The 23,651-nt window shown below is 38.3% G+C and overlaps 1 protein-coding gene across 4 annotated transcripts in view; it reads left to right on the forward strand.

Moving 5' to 3' along the window:
- Nucleotides 1-23,651, forward strand: part of ANKRD12 (ankyrin repeat domain 12) — a 94,774-nt gene that overhangs the window by 19,996 nt on the left and 51,127 nt on the right. For all 4 annotated transcript variants that reach the window (XM_055417190.2, XM_055417192.2, XM_055417193.2 and 1 more), the window contains exon 2: nucleotides 12,608-12,745. In XM_055417190.2, the coding sequence (XP_055273165.2) occupies nucleotides 12,659-12,745 (87 nt within the window). In that variant the 5' untranslated portion in view covers nucleotides 12,608-12,658. The remainder of the gene's footprint in view (nucleotides 1-12,607; nucleotides 12,746-23,651) is intronic.

Raw genomic sequence — 23,651 nt, forward strand, 5'->3', positions numbered from 1 at the left:
TTCTCTGTTCCGGGATCCTGTTCATGATACCCGATTACATTTAGTCATCATGTTTCCTTAAGTGCTCATGACTGTGATAGTTCTCTGATTGTCCTTGTTTTTGATGACCTTGAGAGTTTTATAGAGTACTGGTCAGGTGTTTTTGTAAGATCTCCCACTATTGAAACTCACTTTTTATTTTTCCTATGAAAAGTATGGGGTTATGCATTTTTAGAAGGAAGATTACAGAGGTAAAATGCCTTTTTAACCATGTTATCAAAAAGCTACATACTGTCAACATGATTTATCACTACTGATGCTAACTTTGGTTACCTTGCTGAGTTAGAATTTGTAGGGCTTTTCAACTTACTCTTTCCTCCCCTTTTTCCATGTTGTGTCCTGTGGAAGGAAGTTACTGTGTGGCCCACACTTAACAGAGTAGGGCATTATGTCCTACCACCTTGAGAGCAGAAAATCCCCATGAACTACCTGGAATTCTTCGTGGAAAATTTGTTCTCTCCTGTTCTTTGTCTTAATCATTTATTTGTGTCGGTATGGACACAGATATTTATACCTTGGATTATAACCCAGTAATGTTTTACTTACTCTGTTGCTCAGATTGTCGTGAGTTTGCCAGCGGGGACCTCCTTCAGTTGATGTCTATATCCCTTTGACATACTCCCATTGTTAACTTTCTATGTTTATGTATTTTTTGAGCACCTCCTTACTCTGGCAGTATGGAGAGGCTCCAGACTTACCTTGTCTGTGTCCTGCCTCAGTCTTAGGATCAGCCATTTCTCTAAGGAGCCCAGAATCTTTTCATCGGAGAAAAGTAACAGTAACCAAGGTCTTAGGTGTGCTCCTTGTTAGTGAGGTGGTGTTGCTTCTGGGCTCACTTAGCTGACAGGAAGGAATATATTTATGTGTAATAATTCTGTATAAGTATATCTATGAATACTTCCAGAGTTCATCAGGCACTCTATCTATCAGATCTAGACCCTTAAATCTATTTCTTACTTCCACTGCATAATCATAAGGGATTTGATTTAGGTCATACCTGATTGGTCTAGTGGTTTGCCCTACTTTCTTCAATTTCAGTCTGAATTTGGCGATAAGGAGTTCATGATCTGAGCCACAGTCAGCTCCTGGTCTTGTTTTTGATAACTGTATAGAGCTTCTCCATCTTGGCTGCAAAGAATATAATCAATCTGATTTCGGTGTTGACCATCTGGTGATGTCCATGTGTGGTCTTCTCTTGTGTTGTTGGAAGAGGGTGTTTGTTATGACCAGTGCGTTCTCTTGGCAAAACTCTATTAGCCTTTGCCCTGCTTCATTTCGTGCTCCAAGGCCAAATTTGCCTGTTACTCCAGGTGTTTCTTGACTTCCTAGTTTTGCATTCCAGTCCCATATAATGAAAAGGACATCTTTTTTGGGTGTTAGTTCTAAAAGGTCTTGTAGGTCTTCATAGAACCGTTCAACTTCGGCTTCTTCAGCATTACCCTTATGGCAGAAAGTGAAGAGGAACTCAAAAGCCTCTTGATGAAAGTGAAAGAGGAGAGTGAAAAGTTTGGCTTGAAGCTCAACATTCAGAAAATGAAGATCATGGCATCTGGTCCCATCACTTCATGGGAAATAGATGGGGAAACAGTGTCAGACTTTATTTTTTTGGGCTCCAAAATCACTGCAGACGCTGATTGCAGCTAGGAAATTAAAAGACGCTTACTCCGTGGCAGGAAAGTTATGACCAACCTAGATAGCATATTAAAAAGCAGAGACATTACTTTGCCAACAAAGGTCCATCTAGTCAGGGCTATGGTTTTTCCCATGGTCATGTATGGATGTGAGAGTTGGACTGTGAAGAAAGCTGATTTCCCAAGAATTGATACTTTTGAACTGTGGTGCTGGAGAAGACTCTTGAGAGTCCCTTGGACTGCAAGGAGATCCAACCAGTCCATTCTAAAGGAGATCAACCCTGGGTGTTCATTGGAAGGACTGATGCTAAAGCTGAAACTCCAATACTTTGGCCACCTCATGCGACGAGTTGACTCACTGGAAAAGAGTCTGATGCTAGGAAGGAATTGGGGGTGGGAGGAGACGGGGACGACAGAGAATGAGATGGCTGGATGGCATCACCGACTCGATGGACATGAGTTTGAGTGAACTCCGGGAGTTGGTGATGGACAGGGAGGCCTGGCGTGCTGTGATTCATGGGGTCGCAAAGAGTCGGACACGACTGAGCGACTGAACTGAACTGAACTGATGAATACTTGTGTATGTAACTGTAGCCTTTGGGTTGGCCAAAAAGATCCTTTAGGTTTTTCTGTACCATCTTATATCAAACTAGACATGAATTCATATTGATGTCTCAGACAGTAATCCTCTGCTGCATTCCAGCCTTCTCCTGACCTGCCTGTCTAGAGCGTCCTGCTCCTGTGGTGAGAAGACCATCTCCTGCCACCCACTCTCTGTTTTCTCAAATGTTTGTTTCCAAAGGATATGTGTAGTGATTTCAGAATTGTTAACGTGTACTTCCAGGGAGATTTTTTAATTATAAAATTCCTATAATTGTACAATTCAGTGGTTTAAGTATATTTATAGTATTTTACAACAGTCACCACTATTTCCAGAACATTGTCATCATCCAGAAAGAAACCCTGTACTCATCAAGCAGCCAGTCCCTGTTTTCCTTCTTCCCCTGGCAGCAACAAAGGAGCTTTTCAAAAAGCGGTGTTTGTCTTGCCTCCCCAGCTATCGTTTCAGTGGCTCTAAAGATGAAGTTAGAGTCTGTATATTTAAAAAAGTATTCTGCTTTGCTTCTGATAAGCAAGCAAGTTTGAATTACCAGGTGGCATGAGTCTAAAAGAACAGCATATTTTGAGTAAATTGAAATGTCATAAAAGTAGTAATGCCAATCAAGGAGCACCTCATCAAACCTAAAAATACTGCCAGCACAGTTTGATCATCTTTAAATTAATATCAGCCTAGGTTGAAATGGAGAAGGAAATGGCAACCCACTCCAGTGTTCTTGCCTGGAGAATCCCAGGGACGGGGGAGCCTGGTGGGCTGCCGTCTATGGGGTCACACAGAGTTGGACACGACTGAAGTGACTTAGCAGCAGGGTTGAAATGAGGGAAAGCATTATTTTAAAGTGTCACTTTGTTGCATCTGTGTTTATGTTTCAGTTGTTTTAACCTGTATAGTCTGTATTTTTCCATTACTATGTCTTGGTGTCAGTAACTTTGTTCTGCTTGTTTTCTCTTGGGGGTATTGTTTTGCTTTGTTTTTGACCTTTTTTAAACTTCTACTTACCTTAGTCGAATCATAGGAAAATACTCTTCCTGTCCCCACTGCTTTGGTAAAAATGCATTCTTAAAAAAGTACTCATTGCCAAGTAACTCTGGAGTTATGCTAAAGCCAAGTGTATCTGATAACTTAGTTGGGAAGACTAGCTGGCACACTTTGAGTTATATCTCTTCTGGTTTTTTAGATGGAAGCTAAGACAAAAGCCTAGTGGTTTGTGATTCCCCAATGAAGAATTTTTAAGTCAGACTTATAGTTGAAAGAGTGACTAAAGACAACAGAATAAAATGGTGTTTAAAGCACTGGTTCTGGGGGTCCAGTACTCACTAAAGCTGAAAGACTAGGAAGTGTCTCAAAGAGACTTTTCTTTAATTCTTAAAGGGATACTTCTGTCGATTTTTACAGTAGCATACAGCTTCACAGGTTCTGTTATCCATTTCTGTTCTCCAAAATTCTCCATCTGTACTGCCAACAAAAGGTGTTTTTTCTCTCATTCTTGCCTATAGCCCTCTAGCGTCTTTTCTCTCTCCTTTGTCTTTTAACTTGCCCTCCTTTTTACATGTTGGATAGTTTTTCCCCCACAGACATGGTGCCAAAGTTTATTTGGAGTAGCTTTTCAGAGTATCTTCTCAACAAAGTTTGAACTCATCCTGTTGGCAATTAAGAGAAACTTAGAAAGGGTTTATTGAAGACAGGGTAGTTATTCTGTCTGACCTGCACGAAAGACTTAGCATCATTACAGTTACCTTGCTTTCAAAAAGGATGTTTATCTGTGTGTACCATTGTTCTTGAGTTAGTTGTATTTGCTTCTGCTGTTCTTGTTTCTTACACCTGTTTGGTTAAACTTTGTGAGTAGTGATATGGATTTATATCAACAGTAGTAGTTGGCAGATTTCCAATAAACTGGACTTTTGGGGGGAATGCATGCATTGTGTCCCCCAAGCATCAAGTGTGCATTGTGTCTCAGAAATTAATTGATAAGACTCATTTTGCTAAAGCAAATGTGTGTATAATCCAAGAGAATTTGTGGAATGATTTTTCCTACTAAAAAGAATTTGATAAGGTAGATGGATGATGAGATCTTTTTCACCACCTTACACAGATCAAGAGATTTGAGATATGTAGCTTTATTCCAGTTGTGATTTTATGCTTGCCCTCTCAAAAGCGGTTTCTAGAGATCTCAATGAAGGAGGCTTTGAAAAATCAGTTTAGAAAATACTGTTTAAAGTTACATTTAAATGTAAAGCACAAGCTGGAATCAAGATTGCTGGGAGAAATCAGTAACTTCAGCTATGCAGATGGCACCACCCTTACGGCAGAAAGTGAAGAAGAACTAAAGAGCCTCTTGATGAAAGTGGAAGAGGAGAGTGAAAAAGTTGGCTTAAAGCTCAACATTCAAAAAACTAAGATCATGGCATCTGGTCCCATCACTTCATGGCAAATAGATGGAGAAACAATGGAATCAGTGACAGACTTTATCTTTTTGGGCTCTAAAATCAGTGCAGATGGTGACTGCAGCCATGAAATTAAAAGATGCTTGCTCCTTGCTGCTGCTGCGTCACTTCAGTCGTGTCCGACTCTGTGTGACCCCATAGACAGAAGCCCACCAGGCTCCCCCATCCCTGGGATTCTCCAGGCAAGAACACTGGAGTGGGTTGCCATTTCCTTCTCCAATGTGTGAAAGTGAAAAGTGAAAGTGAAGCCACTCAGTCGTGTCCGACCCTTAGCGACCCCATGGACTGCAGCCTACCAGGCTCCTCCATCCATGGGATTTTCGAGGTAAGAGTATTGGAGTGGCTTGCCATTGCCTTCTCCAGCTTGCTCCTTAGAAGAAAAGTTATGACCAACCTAGACAACATATTAAAAAGCAGAGACATTACTTTGCCAACAAAGGTCCGCCTAGTCAAAGCTATGGTTTTTCCAGTAGTCATGTATGGATATTAAGAGTTGGATCATAAAGAAAGCTGAGCACCGAAGAATTGATGCTTTTGAATTGTGTTGTTGGAGAAGACTAGAGAATCCCCTGGACTGTAAGGAGATCCAGCCAGTCCATCCTAAAGGATATCAGTCCTGAATATTCATTGGAAGGACTGATGCTGAAGCTTCACTACTTTGGCCACCTGATGTGAAGAACTGACTCATTGGGAAAGACCCGGTTGCTGGGAAGACTGAAAGCAAGAGGAGAAGGGAACGACAGAGGATGAAATGGTTGGATGGCATCACCAGCTTGATGGACATGAGTTTGAGCAAGCTCTGGGAGATGGTGATGGACAGGGAGGCCTGGTGTGCTGCAGTCCATGGGGTCACAAAGAGTTGGATGTGACTGAGCAACTGAACTAAGCTGAAAGAATTGGATAGAACTTAAATCATATTCTACTTGTAATCTAAAAGAAAGAAATGTTAACTGTGGTTTATAGGCTTCTGTTGAGACTATTTCAAACTTACAAATACAAAAAAGCAATAACTAAAACAATTTTTCTGTCTAGAGTAGAGGAAAAAATCAACTTCCAGGGAAGCCAGTATGAAATGTTATAATTAATAAGCAGTGACAAGAAACTAATGATTGCTCTAAAATCTTCCCGTAAAAAATAGAAACAGATTAACCTAGGAGAAGAAAGCTATGGAGTGTTTATGGCATAACTAACAACCTGTAGAGGAACAAACTACATATGATAGCAGTGTTGGAATGCTCTTCAGAATCCATTTCATTTTAAGTTAAAATACTCTTCCAGAGAGTTTTCCTGTGAAAAAAGGAAATGATAGTAAAATGTTTTGTTTTGTTTTTAAAGAGACTATCATGCTGCCTAATGTGATTATTTTAAAATTAGATGGTAACCCACACACCCACATACATACACATTGTGTTTAGTATGGTAGGGAAATCCCCTATTTTTAATTTTTCTAAGTGAATTCTGAGATCTTTTATATGATTAAAAATGATCAATCATTTAATTTTTTTTTCAAACTTCCCTGATGATAAGAACCACTGGGATATTTATCGAAAGGACACACTCCTGAGTCTATTTCAGACCTACTAAATGTGTAGCACTTATCATCGAGGACTTCTGGGGCCACTGTTGTCTATTTGCTTGATAAATTTAAGTTGTTAATGGATTCAATTTTTTTGACTAGTAATGATGTAACTGGTACTGAGTACAGATTCTGTGACTATTTAGAGAGCTGTGAAATTTCTAAGTGTGTTTTTGAGAGTAGCGTGCATGTAGGAAGGGGGAACAATGGAAGGTGACACAATATATAGATGGTTCAAGACAATGATATTAACCAGCCAGAAATATTCACCCATCCATTACTCACCGCTGTGTAAGAAATTTAATAAGTTTTTGGTATAATTTTGACTCAGCTTAAAAAAAAACACAAAACCTTTGTTCTTAAAGTGCTTACACTAAAATATATGCAGCTTCTTCATCCAAAGGATGTTTAGTTTATACTCAAGTTTTTGATGTACCTATATTTGCTATCTTGGTACTTCTGAATAGCAACTGGAATAGTTTATTAGAACAAAGTTATTCAGATAGAAATACTACTAAAGAAAATTTTTTTAGTATCCCTTGAATGATCACAAACAGGAACATCATTTAAAAAAAAAACCTAGAATGCTGAATCACTTTTAGAAGAAGATATATTTTACTACTGTGACTGAGTAGAGTAGAAAAACTCTTGAATGTAATAGCATACCTTTATGGATTGTCAGCCCCAGAATTGTTACTATCAGATGAATGTGTAGTCTCCTTGTCTATAAGAAGCAAGAATGTATTTATTGTAAAGGAAGAAGCACCTTTGAAAAGGGAGAATGAAAACTTTTTGACTGTTTCTTTTAGCTGTTAGAGAGCAAAGGAAGTCTATCATAGGGCTTGCAGACAGCTGGTCCTTAACAGGTATTGCTGTCTCTCTGCAGTCTTAGGGCAAGGAGGTTGAACAAGCAGTGTTGTAATAGTCACCAAAAATATCATACAAAGGATGGAGGTAAAGAATAACTCTTCGTAGCCTTGGGAAGATACCACCAACTATTTTCACTTGTAAAGCACTGTAGTCGTTTGCCTTTCCATCTAACCCTTGGCTGTATATATATGAGTTCTGGTTCCCCTACAACTTCACCAATACTTGGTCTTCCTTACTGTTTAATATTAGCCATTCTCATGGATGTATAATGGTATCTCATTATTATGTTCCTGATGACTAATGAGGTTGAACATCTTTTTCTGTATATTCTTTGATGGACTGTTTAAATCTTTTGTTCTTTTAAGATTGGATTATCCTAATTGATTTGTTAGTTATTTATATATTCTGGATATAAGTCTTTTATAAAGATATAGTTTACAAGTATTTTCTCCCTATGTGTCTTGCTCTTCATTTGCTTAACAGTGTCATTTAAAGAGCAAGAGTTTCCTCTGTGAAGTCCCACTTAATCCATATATTTTCTTTTGTAATAAATTTCTGCTTTTCATAGCCTATTTAAGAAATCTTGGCTAACCCAAGATCACTAAAATATTCTCCTGTGTGTTCTGCTAGATGTTATAGATGGATGGATGCTTTTTCTGCATCTGTTGAAATGGTTATTTCTCTTAGTCTGTTAATATAGTGAATTACATAGATCAATTGCCAAACATTAAGCTGACTTCAAATTCCTCGTGTAAATCCCACGTAGTCATATATTATCTTTTTTTGTATAGTTGGATTTTTTTTTTTTTTACTAATTTACTAATTTTTACAACTTTACTAAAATTTGGTTGACAGTTTTGTTATATGATTATAAAGTATATTGCTCTGGAATTTTCTTGTAAAGGACTGATTTTGCTATCAGAGTATTGATGGCCTCATAAAATGTATTCTCTTTCCTTTTCAGGAGAGTTTTGTAAAATTTTGTAGAGCTCACCATTGATGCTAGTTTTTTTTTCTAAATATGAAATTGAGTCATTTAAAAAGTATCGACCTGTTGAGATCGTTGTGTTCATTGAACTTTGGTAGTGTGTGTGTTTCAAGGAATTTGTTTCATTTAATTTGAATTTATTAGTATAAAATTTGTGATGTTCCCCTATTGGTATTTTTAGTATCTGTAGTAATGCTCCCCCTTTCATTGATTATTTTGATTATATAGGTTTTCTCTCTTTTATTTCAAATCAGTTCAGTTCAGTTGCTCAGTCATGTCCAACTCTTTGCGATCCCATGGACTGAAGCACGCCAGGCTTCCCTGTCCATCACCAGCTCCCAGAGATTACTCAAACTCATGTCCATCGAGTTGGTGATGCCATCCAACCATCTCATCCTCTGTCGTACCCTTCTCCTCCTGCCTTCAATCTTTCCCAGCATCATGGTCTTTTCAGGTGGCCAGTATTGGAGTTTCAGCTTCAGCATCAGTCGTTCCAATGAATGTTCAGGACTGATTTCCTTTAGGATGGACTGGTTGGATCTCCTTGCTGTCCAAGGGACTCTCAAGAGTCTTCTTCAAAGAAGAAGTTCAAAAGCATCAATTCTTCGGCGCTCAGCTTTCTTTATAGTCCAACTGTCACATCCATACATGACTACTGGAAAAACTGTAGCTTTGACTAAATGGACTTTTGTTGGCAAAGTAATGTCTCTGCTTTTTAATATGTTGTCTCAGTTTGTCATAACTTTTCTTCCAAGGAGCAAGCATCTTTTAATTTCATGGCTGCAGTCACCATCTGCACTGATTTTGGAGCCCAAAAAGATAAAGTCTGTCACTGATTCCATTGCTTCCCCATCTATTTGCCATGAAGTGATGGGACCAGATGCCATGATCTTAGTTTTCTGAATGTTGAGTTTTAAGCCAGCTTTTTCACTCTCCTCTTTCACTTTCATCAAGAGGCTCTTTAGTTCTTCTTCACTTTCTGCCATAAGGGTGGTGTCATCTTCATATCTGAGGTTATGGATATTTCTCCCGGCAATCTTGATTGCAGCTTGTGCTTCATCCAGTCCAGCATTTCTTATGATGTACTCTGCATATAAGTTAAATAAACAGAGTGACAATATACCGCCTTGACATACTCCTTTCCCAATTTGGAACCAGTCTGTTCCTTGTCCAGTTCTAAATGTTGCTTCCTGACCTGCATACAGGTTTCTCAAGAGGCAGGTCAGGTGGTCTGGTATTCCCATCTCTTTCAGAATTTTCCACAGTTTGTTGTGATCCACACAATCAAAGGCTTTGGCATAGTTAATAAAGCAGAAGTAGATGTTTTTCTAGAACTCTCTTGCTTTGTCGATGATCCAGCGGATGTTGGCAATTTGATCTCTGGTTCCTCTGCCTTTTCTAAATCCAGCTTGAACATCTGGAAGTTCACATTTCACGTATTGTTGAAACCTGGCTTGGAGAATTTTGAGCATTACTTTGCTAACGTGTGAAATGAGTGCAGTTGTTCGGTAGTTTGAACATTCTTTGGCATTGGAATGAAAACTGACCTTTTCCAGTCCTGTGGCCACTGCTGACATACCCAAATTTGCTGGTATATTGAGTGCAGCACTTTAACAGCATCATCTTTTAGGGTTTGAAATAGCTCAATGGGAATTCCATCACCTCCACTAGTTTTGTTTGTAGTGATGGTTCCTAAGGCCCACTTGACTTTGCATTCCAAGATGTCTGGCTCTAGGTTGGTGATTATCTGGGTCGTGAAGATCTTTTTTGTATAGTTGTTCTGTGTATTCTTGCCACCTCTTCCTAATATCTAATGCTTCAGTTAGGTCCATACCATTTCTGTCCTTTATTGTTCCCCTCTTTGCATGAAATGTTCCCTTGGTATTTAATTTTCTTGCAGAAATTTTTCTATAAAATTTTCTTGAAGATTTTTCTGTAAATGTCAGTTAAATCCAGTCAGTTCACATTGATGGCATTTTTTTCAGTCCTTTTATATCTTTGATGATATTCTGTCTTACTTAGTAGTTGAGCCTCTAACTATAACTATCAATTTGGTTATTTCTTCTGTCAGTTTTGTTGGCTTTTATTTCCTGCACTTTGAAGCTCTGTTGCTAGTTAGATATATGTTCTGTGAACTGGTCTTTTTATCGGTATGTAACATGTTAAGGTATGTAATACCCCTCTTTGCTATGAGATCTGTTTTGTCGGATATTGATATAGTTACTCCAGCTTTCCTTTGAGTATGCTTGCGTGGCAAATCTTTTTCCATTCTCTTACTGTTAGTCTACTCATACCATTATATTTGAAGTGAATTTATTAGTTGTACATAGTTTGATCATTGTTTCCCTCTTCTCTGACAATCTGTGTCTTTTAATTGGTGTTTTTAGTATTTGCATTTTATGTAATTATTGCTATGTTTCGATTAGGTCTGTCATTTTATTACTGTTTTGTGTGTTCTTCTGTTTTTCATTTCTCAGTATTTCTGTTTCTGCCTTCTGTTGGGTTATTTGTACATTTTTAAACATTCAAGTTTTACTTACCAATGTGATTTTGATCACCTTTGTGCATCGATTGTTCTAATGATTACTTTATATATCTTGTGCCCAGAACCTAATTATATATCAAATACTTGATTGACTAATATTTTTAAAATCCAGTTGTCAGTTTTCTTGCTGCTGAGATTTTCTGAATACAGTTATTGAATAATAATGGCTTTTTCTAACAGTCTATTAATATGATATTGTTGCCATATTTAATTTTAATTTTAAAAAATATTCATGACATTTCTTCATTCACCAGTGACTTGTTTCACTTGATCTACAAAAGAGATACTGCTTTATCTTCATAGTCTCGCTGGGGTTAGTGCGTGTTGATACTATGCAGCGCAGTTTTGCTTTTGAGTCAGAATTTTTCTGTTTAGACATGACTTGTAACTCTAACTCTGTAAGCTTTGCATAGAGCTGGCTTTGAGGACAGTGCTGTGTTTAAATGACTGTTTATATAGTAACAGTAGAAACAGTTAAATGACCCCAAGGGAAACTTTGCCTCTTTGGTGTAGTGTCAGTATTTTCCCTTTATTTCTTCAAGTTTGTTTCCTGCTCTATAAAATGAAAGATTTGAACTATTTGAACTTTGGAAGTTTAACGTGTTGTAGTATACTCTAATTTTGCCTCATTCAGGTTAATATAAACTAGTTTTGATAATTTACCAATTAGTTCAGTTAAGGATATTTTGGTTATGTTTCTATTGAAACGACAAATTTTAAAGCACCAATTTGAAAAATATAGATTTTTACTAATTTTCTATTCAGAATGTCTGGATTTTAATAATTCGTATAGATCCTAGAATGTATCTTACTTAGATCGATACCTCCTTATAGGAAATTTACAGCATGAAGTAGTTAAAATTAGGGTTGTCAGTCGTTACGCTTGTTGCTGTGGCCCAAGTCCTGCTCCTGTTGACCAGCAGCCTCAGTGTAGCCAAAGGCTGTGCAGGAGAGCTTTCTGTGGTCATAGAACAGATAACGGTGTCAACAATACAGATGTACTGTGTAGTGTGGGAGCAATTTTTAATTAGTTTAACTTTCAACAACCCTATGTGGCTAACAGACAGCAACACAGGTCTAGCCTCATGGCTACCTGTTTTGTATTGTAAAACCCACGTTTTGGAATATTTTCTGGATCTCTCAAGCAAAAGCTTCTAAGAGGCTCTTTGATCTATTAAATCAGTTTGTAGAGCAGGAGACAGAAGACTGAACAAGTTGGAAAAAAAACAATATGTAAAGTGACAATTACAGTATGATAAGGATTAAATCAATGTATAGGCTATAGAGTGACTAAATACCTGGGGGTGTCTGGGAGTTCAGTGAATGAAAAGAAACCACTCTGGGGATTTTAAGTAGTGAGGACTTTATTTAATTTAAAATAGCATTAGATGTTGTAAAATTACTCATCATGCTGCTGCTGCTAAGTCGCTTCAGTCGTGTCCAGCTCTGTGCAACCCCATAGACGGGAAGCCCACCAGGCTCCCCCGTCCCTAGACATAATTAGAAATAATTTCCAAACCAATGCAGAACTACCAGAGAATCTGTTAGGAGCTCCATTGCTGGAGCCATGCTGGGCGGGGTGACAGACACTTAACTTCCACTTCGACATGGCTGGTTACCCCAAAAGCTAAGGTTAGATACTAGTCTAGAAAAGATGGAAAGCGATATAATAGTAGTTTTCTTTTCCGTGGCAAGCTGAATGAACTTGAATAGGAGATCTTTAATTAAAAGCTTAGATCATTAAATGAAAGCTTACTTTAGGCTAAGGTAACCTACCTAAGAAATGACATTATAGAGACATAAAGGAAACCAAATTGCACTAACTGTGGTACATAAACTTTAAGTAGGTTTTATTGCATACGTACAAATAACCCTTATTTATCCATTCTTTACAGATCCAGGATGAGAAGACTGACAGAAGAAGAAGCTAGCTGAACAGCTATAAGATGCCCAAATCTGGGTTCACAAAACCAGTTCAGAGTGAAAATTCTGACAGTGACAGCAATATGGTAGAAAAACCATATGGAAGAAAGGTATATGATTATGCTAAAGATTTTGTCGACTCTTTGGAAATGTGGGAAAAAACTCCTGATTTAGTACTTTTATTTACTTTTTTAAAAACTTCTCTAATTGTAGGTTTTATTTATTTAATTTTGGGCATACCTAGAAGCTTGCCGGATCTTAGTTCCCCTTCCAGGGGTTGAACCTGGCCCTCCACAGTGAAGTAGGTAGATGTCCTAACCACTGAACTGAACCACTGAATTAGTGTGCCAGGGAATTCCCATGATTTAGTATTTTTAATATTAATAATTGACACTGGAAAAGACTCTGATGCTGGGAAGGATTGGGGGCGGGCGGAGAAGGGGACGACAGAGAATGAGATGGCTGGATGGCATCACCGACTCGATGGACATGAGTTTGAGTGAACTCCGGGAGTTGGTGATGGACAGGGAGGCCTGGCGTGCTGTGATTCATGGGGTCGCAAAGAGTCAGACACGACTGAGCAACTGAACTGAACTGAATATTAATAATTATCCATAAAATAAAAAGTAGTATGGAAGCCAGATCCTGGGAGTCAGATTGTTTTTCATTCCCTAAGATAACAAAATTACTAAGATTGCACAGTTAACTTGAGAAATAATCATGGGGTGGGGGATCCAAGACTTCACAGTCATTTGTTATTTCTTCCCCCTGACTCCTGGTAGCAAAACACACAAATTCAGTAGCTATTCAGTGTTCCATGTCTGTAACTTATGTAATTTTTCCAACCTCAGTGTAATAGAGGACAGTGGTACTTTATAGAATTGTTGTGACAGTGAAATGACTAAAGTGTTGTGTCTAATACAATGCTTGTTACACAGGAAATACTCAATAAATGTTAACTGTTTTTGTTGTGCGTTATTAGTCCTTACCAGTGATTCTGCCCTTTAACAACTATCCTTCTTCATTCCTATTTAGTTTAGGCCCTCTAAACCTTTATTTCGGAGAAGGCAATGGCAAGCCACTCCAGTACTCTTGCCTAGAAAATCCCATGGATGGAGGAGCCTGGTAGGCTGCAGTCCGTGGGGTCGCTAAGAGTCGGACCCGACTGAGCTACTTCACTTTCACTTTTCACTTTCACACATTGGAGAAGGAAATGGCAACCCACTCCAGTGTTCTTGCCTGGAGAATCCCAGGAAAGGGGAGCCTGGTGGGCTTCCATCTATGGGGTCACACAGAGTCGGACACGACTGAAGTGACTTAGCAGCAAACCTTTATTTAGACTTCTGCAGTTGTCTAGTAATTGGTCTCACTGTCCCTAGTCTCTCCTTCATCTAGTTAGTTTTATACATTACCTTTGAAGTGTTTTTTTTTTTCTTTCTTTTAAGTTCTTTTCTTCCCCTCAGCCATTTTATTGTTGAAGGACATCTGAAATATTTCCAGTTTTTGGCTAAAATGAATAAAGATTCTCTGAACATTTTTGTATAAGTCTTTTTTAAAACAGCTTTTTTGAGGTATAATTAAATGCCATAAAATTTACCCATTTCGTGTGCAATTCAGTGATTTTTAGTAAGTTTATAAAATTGTGCAGCTATCATCGTAATGCAGTTAAGACCATTTCCATCATTGTTAAAAGACCCTTAAGCCCATTTACAGTGTGTCCCTGTTCCCACCCCAGACCTCAAGCAACCTCAAATCTGCTTTCAAAATCAAACATGTAAGTTTTCAACTTTGTTCTTTTAAAAAATTCTTTTGGCTATTTAGGTCCTTTGCATTTCCATGTGAATTTTGGGATTAAGCTTATCAGCTTCCACAAAAAAAACCCTGAAATTTTTATAGGTATTTTATTGAAACTGTAGGTTATAGACTGTAATAGTACTGTCATCTTAACAATATGTCTTCCAATCCATCACCACAGAATATCTCTCCATTTATTTAGATTTCCAGTTTCCCTCACTAATGCTTTGTAGTTTTCAATGTACAGATCTTGTAATTTTATTGTTAAATTATTAATATTTCATTCTTTTGGATACCACTGTAGATAATTTCATTTTGGATTTTTTTCTTGTTTAGTATGTAGAAATGCAGAATATTTTTGTATGGTGATCTTACATCCTTTGACCTTACTGAACTCATATTGATTCTAAAAGTTTGTGAATTCCTTAGGATTTTCTGCATTTGGGATTATGTCATCTGCTTACAGAAATAATTTAACTTCTTTTCCAGTAGGAATGCTTTTATTTCCTTTTCTTGCTTGATTGCACTGGCATTCTCTGCTTTTGATTGTAGTGTTTAGCCCACTCACATTTAATTAATTATTGATAAGGTTGGATTTATAGTTGTCATTTTGCTCTGTTCTTACGTTTCAGATCTTTTTCTTCTCCCTTCGCTGCCTTTTTAAAATATATTTTTTTCAGTAAATTTCTATGTTTTGTGACCATGTTCCTTAAATTATATTTTTAAATGTTGATCTAGGGATTATAATGTACATGCTAATTCAGTTCAGTTCAGTCGCTCAGTCGTGTCCAACTCTCCCCAACCCCATGAATCACAGCACGCCAGGCCTCCCTGTCCATCACCAACTCCCGGAGTTCACTCAAACTCATGTCCACAGAGTCGGTGATGCCATCCAGCCATCTCATCCTCTGTCGTCCCCTTCTCCTCCCGCCCCCAACCTTTCCTAGCATCAGAGTCTTTTTCCAGTGAGTTAACTCATCGCATGAGGTGGCCAGAGTATTGGAGTTTCAACTTTAGCATCAGTCCTTCCAATGAACACCCAGGATTGATCTCCTTTAGAATGGACTGGTTGGATCTCCTTGCAGTACAAGGGACTCTCAAGAGTCTTCTCCAACACCACTATTCAAAAGCATCAATTCTTCGGCGATCAGCTTTCTTCACAGTCCAACTCTCAGGTTATTATTGAGTTAAATGCAGTCAACTAAATAAAATAAAGCAACTTTGCTCCAGTATAGCTGTATTACCTTCCCTTCGTTTGTGTTATCTGTGTAATAAAGACTGTATCTACATTTGTTATTAGCCCAACAACAGAATGTTATTATTTTATACATTTTTGTTCTTAAAGAAGAGAATTAAAAGAGAACTAAATATATTTATACAGTTCTTTGTTTTTACCAGAAATTTACCAGTTCTGGCACTCTTAATTTCTTCCTATGAATTCAGGGGACTGGTGTCATTTCCTTACCATTTATAAGAATTTTCCTTAGGATTTACTGTAAGATTCTCAACCGTGATTTCTCTGTCTTCGTTGACCTAGGAATCAAGGAATATTTTGATTCTGCCATTCATAAAAAATGAGTATTTTGAGATATAATTCACATACCATACAATTTACTCATTTAAAATGTAGAATTCAGTTGTGCAATCATTACCTTTATCAATTTTAGTATATTTTCACCTGAAAAAGAAACCCTGTGCACCTATTAGCAGTAACTCCCCATTCTGTCCCCAAATCCCACAGCCTTAGATAGTGTGAATAAGCCTACATTCTGTCTCTATAGACTTTCCTATTCTGGATATTTCACCTAAGTGGAGTTACACAGTTTGTGGTTGTTCATGACTGTTTGCCTTTATTTTATTGGATATAGAATTCTTACTTGACTTTTTTTTCCTTTTAGTATTAATAGATTGTCATCCCACTTTCTTGCTTCAAGTGTTTCTAATGAGAAGTCAATTGTTAATTGTGATGAATTTTTTTCATTGCTGTTCTTTTTTTTTTTTCTTTAAATAATTTGACTGTAATGTGTTTAGGATCCCTTTGTGATTATTCTGCCTGGAGTTTGTTGAGTTTTTTGGATCTGTAGATTAATATTTCATGAATTGGTGTGTTCAATTTACTGATTTTTTTTTGCCGTCTCACATCTGTTGTTGAACATACCTAGTATATTTTCAGTCACTCTACTTTTCAAATCCAGTATTTCTTTGTAGTTTTCATTTGTTCCAAATGTCTATTTGATAAGTTGTGGTACTTTGATTCTTTCAAGAATGTTTTCTTTCATTCGGATAGTTACTTTACAGTCTTTGCCAATCCTAGTATGTTGATCCACTCAGAGAAGTTTCTGTTGAATACTTTTTCCTAGCTTTCCCATCCATCTTCATTTTGGTTGGAAACTAAACAGTTTGGGTCATGTATTACAACAACTCTGGTTTCTCTTTATTTTCCACCTGAAAGTTATAACTGTTGCTATTTTTGTTTGCTTTTAGTAAGATGTCAGGTGTTTGGGGGATTTGTTACTTTGTCACAACCACTGGGGTCTAGTTTGGGGGGGATTGTTTGTTTGGTCTTGCTTTCTAGGGATTGCCCCATACTTACATGGGTTAGTCAGCAGCCGTTGATTGAGACACTTTGCTGAAACACCATGAGCCAGTAAGGCTTCCACCTTCCACTGGTAGATTTGCATGTGTGTTGGGGAGTGTGTTCAGTGTTCAGGCACTTTCAGTTCTGCCTTAGCATGTACTTTCCATTGGGCTCACCCAGGTCTTCCTTCATGCGTGCAGGCTCCTTGTCAACTCAGGTGTTGCGGAGAGCTTGGACCCTAACACATCTCCGCCACATGCGCACATAGTCTTGGTGTCATTGGGGGTATGTGCAGAGGTTAACCATTCTCTCATCTTCCCCACATGCTTTCCCAGCTACCCTGTCAGCCAAGGGTGAATGGCTGTCTTATCTAGTGCTCCCCTGGCTTGATTTTTTCGATCTCCCTGTTAAATTTCTGGCTGGTCTATTGGCTGCTGCCCCCCACCAGTGGGACAACCACACAGCCTTAACTGTGTTTTTTGTTCCCTGCTTCCATTTTGTTTCCTACCCTGTTGACTTTTTTATCAAGGATGTGACTAAGGGGTGAGGTTTTGGCTTTCTTTGTCAAGTCAAGCGACTCTGGCAGCAGAGATGCTGGTTTTCACTGCCAGCTCCACCCTGGAACCTTGTCATGCAAGCTAAGCATTAGCCAGGAATGAGAACAGCCCCAGGCGAGAATGCAGTCTTCTTATCGATAGTTCAGCAATTCTTAACCGAAAATGCTTCTCAGTCTGTTTTTGTTTGGTTTCTGGAGCCTTGAAATTTTTTTTTTTTTTTTTGGACAATTTTGTCTAGGCTTATAGTTGTTTCTTGCAGAGATAAGTTGCCAGTATCTTCATTCTACTATAGACAAGTTTTCTCAAATGTATTTTAATGCGCCACATCTCACCGAGAATGAGTTCACTAATTTACTTATTTTATCCAACAAGTCTCATGTGGGATGCTTGTTTGTGTTGTGTGCCTCTCCTGTGAACCTTTGAAACAAAACAAGTGGTTAATGTTTGGTCTGAATCTTTATGAAGACTCTTAAGTAACTGCTTTGTCTCTGTTTCTGAAATCTTTTTCTCTCAGGACCCCTTAATATTTTTCAGCATAATTGAGGAGGCGGAAGGGCTTTTTTATAAATGAGTATGTCTGTTGACATTTACATAATCAGAAATGAAAACTGAGAAGAAATTTATGTGTTCAATAATTGGTCTAAAAACTGTTACATATTAGGAATATATTTTTATGAAACTATATATTCCAAGACGGTATCAGGGAGAAGAGTGTCATTAGTTTTGTAAAATACCTTTAATGTGTGACTTTACAGAAAGATATTCAGATTACTTGCTTCTGCAGTCCATGTGTTCAGATATCTCTTGTCACATAGTCTCAAGAGTCAAATACACACTTTTTAGGGAATGGGAGGCAAAGATACACTGCCATCTTCTGTGTAAGAAAAGAAGTCAGTTTATGGGCGTTCAGGGGTTCACGGTGGAAATAGATACACAACCTGGATTCTCATGGATAAGTACATATGTGACTAGCAGGAAAATGAGAGTAAATAGTAGTCTTAAGCAGGAAATGTAAAAAAGACAAGAGTCTGTTAAAGTAGTGCACGCAAAGTTAGGATGTAGCCTATGAATGATGGAGGATAGGAAATAAGGGACCAGGGACCTGAGACAGGGACCAGTTCATTATGGCCTTGTGTTCCTTGATAAAGATCTTGAAATTTATCCTGTAGCCAGTGAGCCAAAGGGAAGGGCCGTAGCAGAGACCAGTAGTAGTAGTCAAAAATCCAAGGAGAACGCAGTGTGGGCAGTGACTGTGAGGAGAGAGATAATTGGCAGGTCTGAAAGATACTGAATTACTGAAATTTACCTGTGTATGTAGAAAAGTGGTCTGGGTCCATGCTGAGGTTAATTGGACTGTTCCCTGAGAGGGCACTCAGGAAAAGCAAGAGGTTGTTTCAGGAAGCATGTTTGGTTTGTACTTGTTGAATGAAGTTGGAACATCCAAGAAAAGTATCAGTAGACATAATGAGACTAGAACGGAGAACAGCTAAAAGGAAAATAAATGTATGAGAATTTGTGGAAAAGTGACATATAGGTATGATGATGTCACCCAAAGAGAGTGGGGCAGGAGTGGAGGAGAGAATACCCTGAGGAATTCACACATTTTAGGAGGGATGAGGAGAGGACAAGAGAGAAGCAGAGGTTGCACGGCCGAGAGTGGCCAGATGCCACAGCGGTGAATGGGAAAGATAGAGTTGTTGGGTTTTGTCAGTGCAGTGGAGATACCTTACTGTGATCTGGGTAGAGGAAATCTCAGAGTTGCGGGGACAGGATGCAATGTTAGATTTGAGGAGAGATTTAGAACTTTCACTTCTAAATGCTTAAGTATAGTGATAAGGTTGCATTTGTTAAATTATATGTGAGGCTACTTGATGTCAGTTTTTGGATTTGAATTTGTACGGCCAAAATTGTTGAAGCTTTTAGTCTTCTAGGTACTTTATTTTTTGATGATTGCCACTAAATACATAGTAGTCCTGAGCATTGCCTTCATAAAAGTGTGATTTCTTAAAACTGTAGAGGCAAGCAAAAAAGCAAAAACTTTTACTAATATATTTCTGTTAAAAACATTCCTTAGGTAAGTTAAGAATGCTTACTAATCATTAGGTTTATAAAAAGGAAGAATAAATACAAACTATTAAGTTCTTTAGTTATTAGCAGTTGGCTCACCCAAATGGGTATATTTAACTGTTCTCAGCCTCAGTTTAATCATTCAGTTTTTTTTCAAGAGCACACATGTGTTTGTGTAAGGGTCAGAAGCCCCTCTGAAGCAGTGTGCATGATGCTTAGTACTGCCGTGCTCCGGATCTCCGAGCAGCTTAACATCCAAAGCTGCTGATAGAAGTAATTTTCTTTCATTTTAAATAAATATTTGACAGCTTAAGAGAGGAAGGGCCGTAATATCCATTCCCAGTTTTTTGCTTATAGACTATATATTCCTACTGTTTCTTATGACAAAATTAGAGGGGAGGAGAGAAGGCAACATGATTATCTTTTTTCACTTATTTATTTGCAAAGCATATTCTTAGGATTGTCTTTTCTTAGTGAGTTATTGGCCTTGAAGCCAGTTTCTAGCTTCTGCTGAGTTTTTCCTTCCATAAAATTTTTAGAAATGAATCTGTAGTTGTTCTCTTATGTAAATAGAGACCATATTTATAGCATAATATAACACAAGACATTTCTGTTAAGAGATTTCTAAATTTAAAAATAACCTGAACCAAAACTTAATTTCTTAAATGCATTCAGATAGACCATATTTTAAATAATAATTCCGTAGCAGTGTGCTTTTTATAGAAAATGATTTTATCACCTTATTCTAAAGGAGATCAGTCCTGGGTGTTCATTGGAAGGACTGATGCTAAAGCTGAAACTCCAATACTTTGGCCACCTCATGCGACGAGTTGACTCACTGGAAAAGACTCTGATGCTGGGAGGGATTGGGGGTGGGAGGAGACGGGGACGACAGAGAATGAGATGGCTGGATGACATCACCGACTCGATGGACATGAGTTGGAGTGAACTCCGGGAGTTGGTGACGGACAGGGAGGCCTGGCGTGCTGTGATTCATGGGGTCTCAAAGAATCGGACACAACTGAGCAACTGAACTGAACTGAAGTATCACAATAGTTAGGGGTTCATCAAAAATACCTACTCAAAATTCTTCAAATATTTTATCCTTTTACTGACAATCTGTGGGATTTTTTCCCCCCATTGGTTTTAGTTTAGAAATTTTCCCACTGAAACATTTTTAGCTATAAGTTGGTGTTTATAATTTGCAAAGCAATATCTTTTATCAAACATTTTCTGATAGTCTTAAATCTCGAGTTTTATTCATGAAGTGTGAAAGAATGGATGTTAATCATCTACCTTTTCATCATCAGTGAAGGTTCAGTCTTCATTATCTCCTGTCCTCTCCACATGATAATTGAGAACTTTTTTTGTTCAAATAATGTAATACATGTTCGCTGTAGAAAAATTAAAAAACATATAAGCATAATGAAAATAGAAATTGCTTTGTTTGAGATGAAAGATCTTGAGGTTTTACTTTACCCTATTTGCAGGCTAATTAGTTTCATGGACTCTAGCTGAAGACGTAGGACTCCTGGGTCAGATAGAAAGGAAAGTTTTTTTTCACATAGCCATAGCAGTAGCCATATATCAGTGTTTATGTCTGTTGTCAGAGCCCTGTTTCTCACAAAGGGATGTAGTGAAGGCCAGTGACAACTACATATACAGTGGATTGTGTAGCGGGAGAGGAACCCCAAATCTTTTTAATGGGAGGTAAATCTACCTGACCTTAGCCCTAAAGAGAGAAGTTATATATTGAACAGTGAACAGATATGATCTACCCTTTGCTGCAGAGGAAGACACTGTGTCTGTCTTCCAAGGCTGTTCTGTATACAGATAGCTTTGAAAAGATAGAACAAAGGAATTTATTTAGTGCTTCTGTTTGCAAGATGTACAGAAATGCAAGAAAGCCATGGTGGATTGTCTCCCAGGACACCTGCAGTGCCATTACCCACAGATAGCCATTAACATTTTGATTTATATCCTTCAAGGGTTTATATATGTGTATATATTTTAAATTATCTCCAGGTAAATTTATACTTCTTCTTTCTATCTTCTTGAGTTGGTAAAGACTAAGAGTTGACTCACTAGAAAAGACTCTGATATTGGGAGGGATTGGGGGCAGGAGAAGAAGGGGACGACAGAGAATGAGATGGCTGGATGGCATCACTGACTCAATGGACGTGAGTTTGAGTGAACTCCGGAAGTTGGTGATGGACAGGGAGGCCTGGTGTGCTGTGATTCATGGAGTCGCAAAGAGTTGGACGCGACTGAACTGAACTGAACCAGCACCTTGATTAGTATCAGCAGTGATAGAAGGTCATTCTTGGCTAACTGTTAATACTTTCATGCTGTGTGTGATGGCTGTTGTAGGTTATTTTAAGAAAAACATTAGTGTAAATGAAGAGCATTTAACATTTTAAAATGAAAAAAATCTGTTTATTATGTCATCATATGAAAGAAGAATGTGCCAGGAACCCTCTCCTGAATAGACAAGAGTATTTATATTTATATATATATATAAATACTATATGATAATACAGAAAAAAAAATTTCAGGACAATCAGAAGTAACTATTTCTTTTGAAAGTTACTTTCCCCAGATCTGAAAATGATTTTTAGTGTTAGATTCTCACAAAAACACTTTGTTTGGGTAACAGTTTTAAGGACAGTTTTACTTGAGAACAGAGTTAAGTTTGTAGCAGGTAAGAAAATTCACACTTAAAGTGAAAGTCGCTCAGTTGTGTCCAGCTCTTTGGGACACCATGGACTATAGCCTGCCAGGCTCTCCAGGCAACAGTACTGGAGTGGGTACCCGCTTCCTTCTCCAGGGGATCTTCCCAACCCAGGGACTGAACGTAGGTCTCCTGTATTGCGGGCAGATTCTTTTCTGTCTGAGCCACCAGGGAAGCCCAAGAATACTGGAGTGGGTAACCTGTCCCTTCTCTGGGGGATCTTCCTGACCCAGGAATCGAACTGGGGTCACCTGCATTGCAGGTGGATTCTTTACCAGCTGGGCTATCTTAGAGGCCCTGTATGAATATTCACACTAGTCACCAAATTATCGCATAGGAGAACATGATTGATATAACCTTGCAAACACTTCCCATGTAACATGTTAACACGTTGGTTTCTTTTAACTTGTTTGTGTCACAGAACAGTATCATAAGAGATATGCAAGGTAGAAGGGACTTAATGTTTTTCTTAGATTCTTTTGTTAATAACAAAATATTTGTATTTTCTAAGGCAGATCTCTTGAACTTTGTTGGCTAACCTTTTTATTAATCATACCTTTTTACTTCTGATGCTTTGACGTCTGGGGCCTCACTGACCTTGGGCAGATTGTCCTTCCCAGGGCCACTCAGTTCCCAGAAAAAATAAATAGCTCATTTGTGACCACACCTTTCATTTGCAAACCAGCAATCCAGGGTTCATCCCTAACCACCAGCTCTAGCAACTCTCATACTCTGGACCACTGTCCCCCTGCCCTGACAGATACCCCAGAATAACCATCAGGTACCAGACAACTAGAGAAGTGACACGTATACCCCAGACCCTGCACAAGTTATGCGGACCAGCCAACCCTAAACCTGCTTGCTCTCCTAGCCTTTTCCTGTGGAAGCCACACTAAAGCTTCCGCTTGCCTTCCTTTCCCTCCCTCTGCCTTCCTTAACTGTCTAGGTGCTTCCCCAGGAGAAACTGCATTGCACCTGTGACATGCCCTCTTTTCTTGGGAGCTGTGAGTGACAAACTCTCTTTCCACGGGTAGTGGTCCCCTGACCTGTTGGCCTCACTATGCCAGAATAATAATAAAATTGACCGTTTAAAACAGCATTGTAAGCAAAAGGCATGCCTGTGAAACTCCATTTCGTTAGCAGAAGTGAAAAGTCAGCTCAAGAGGATTTTCCTTTACACCTGGGAAATAATTTGATCGCTTTATTTTTCAGTAATCTCTACTACTCAATTCAATCTAGAATTCTTTTTCTGATTTAAATATTTGTTTATTGGATGATGTCTGTCTTAG

The sequence above is a fragment of the Moschus berezovskii genome, chromosome 28, assembly GCF_049115385.1.
Source record: "Moschus berezovskii isolate FMDL1 chromosome 28, NW_MosBer_1.0, whole genome shotgun sequence".
Taxonomy (NCBI): Eukaryota; Metazoa; Chordata; class Mammalia; order Artiodactyla; family Moschidae; genus Moschus; species Moschus berezovskii.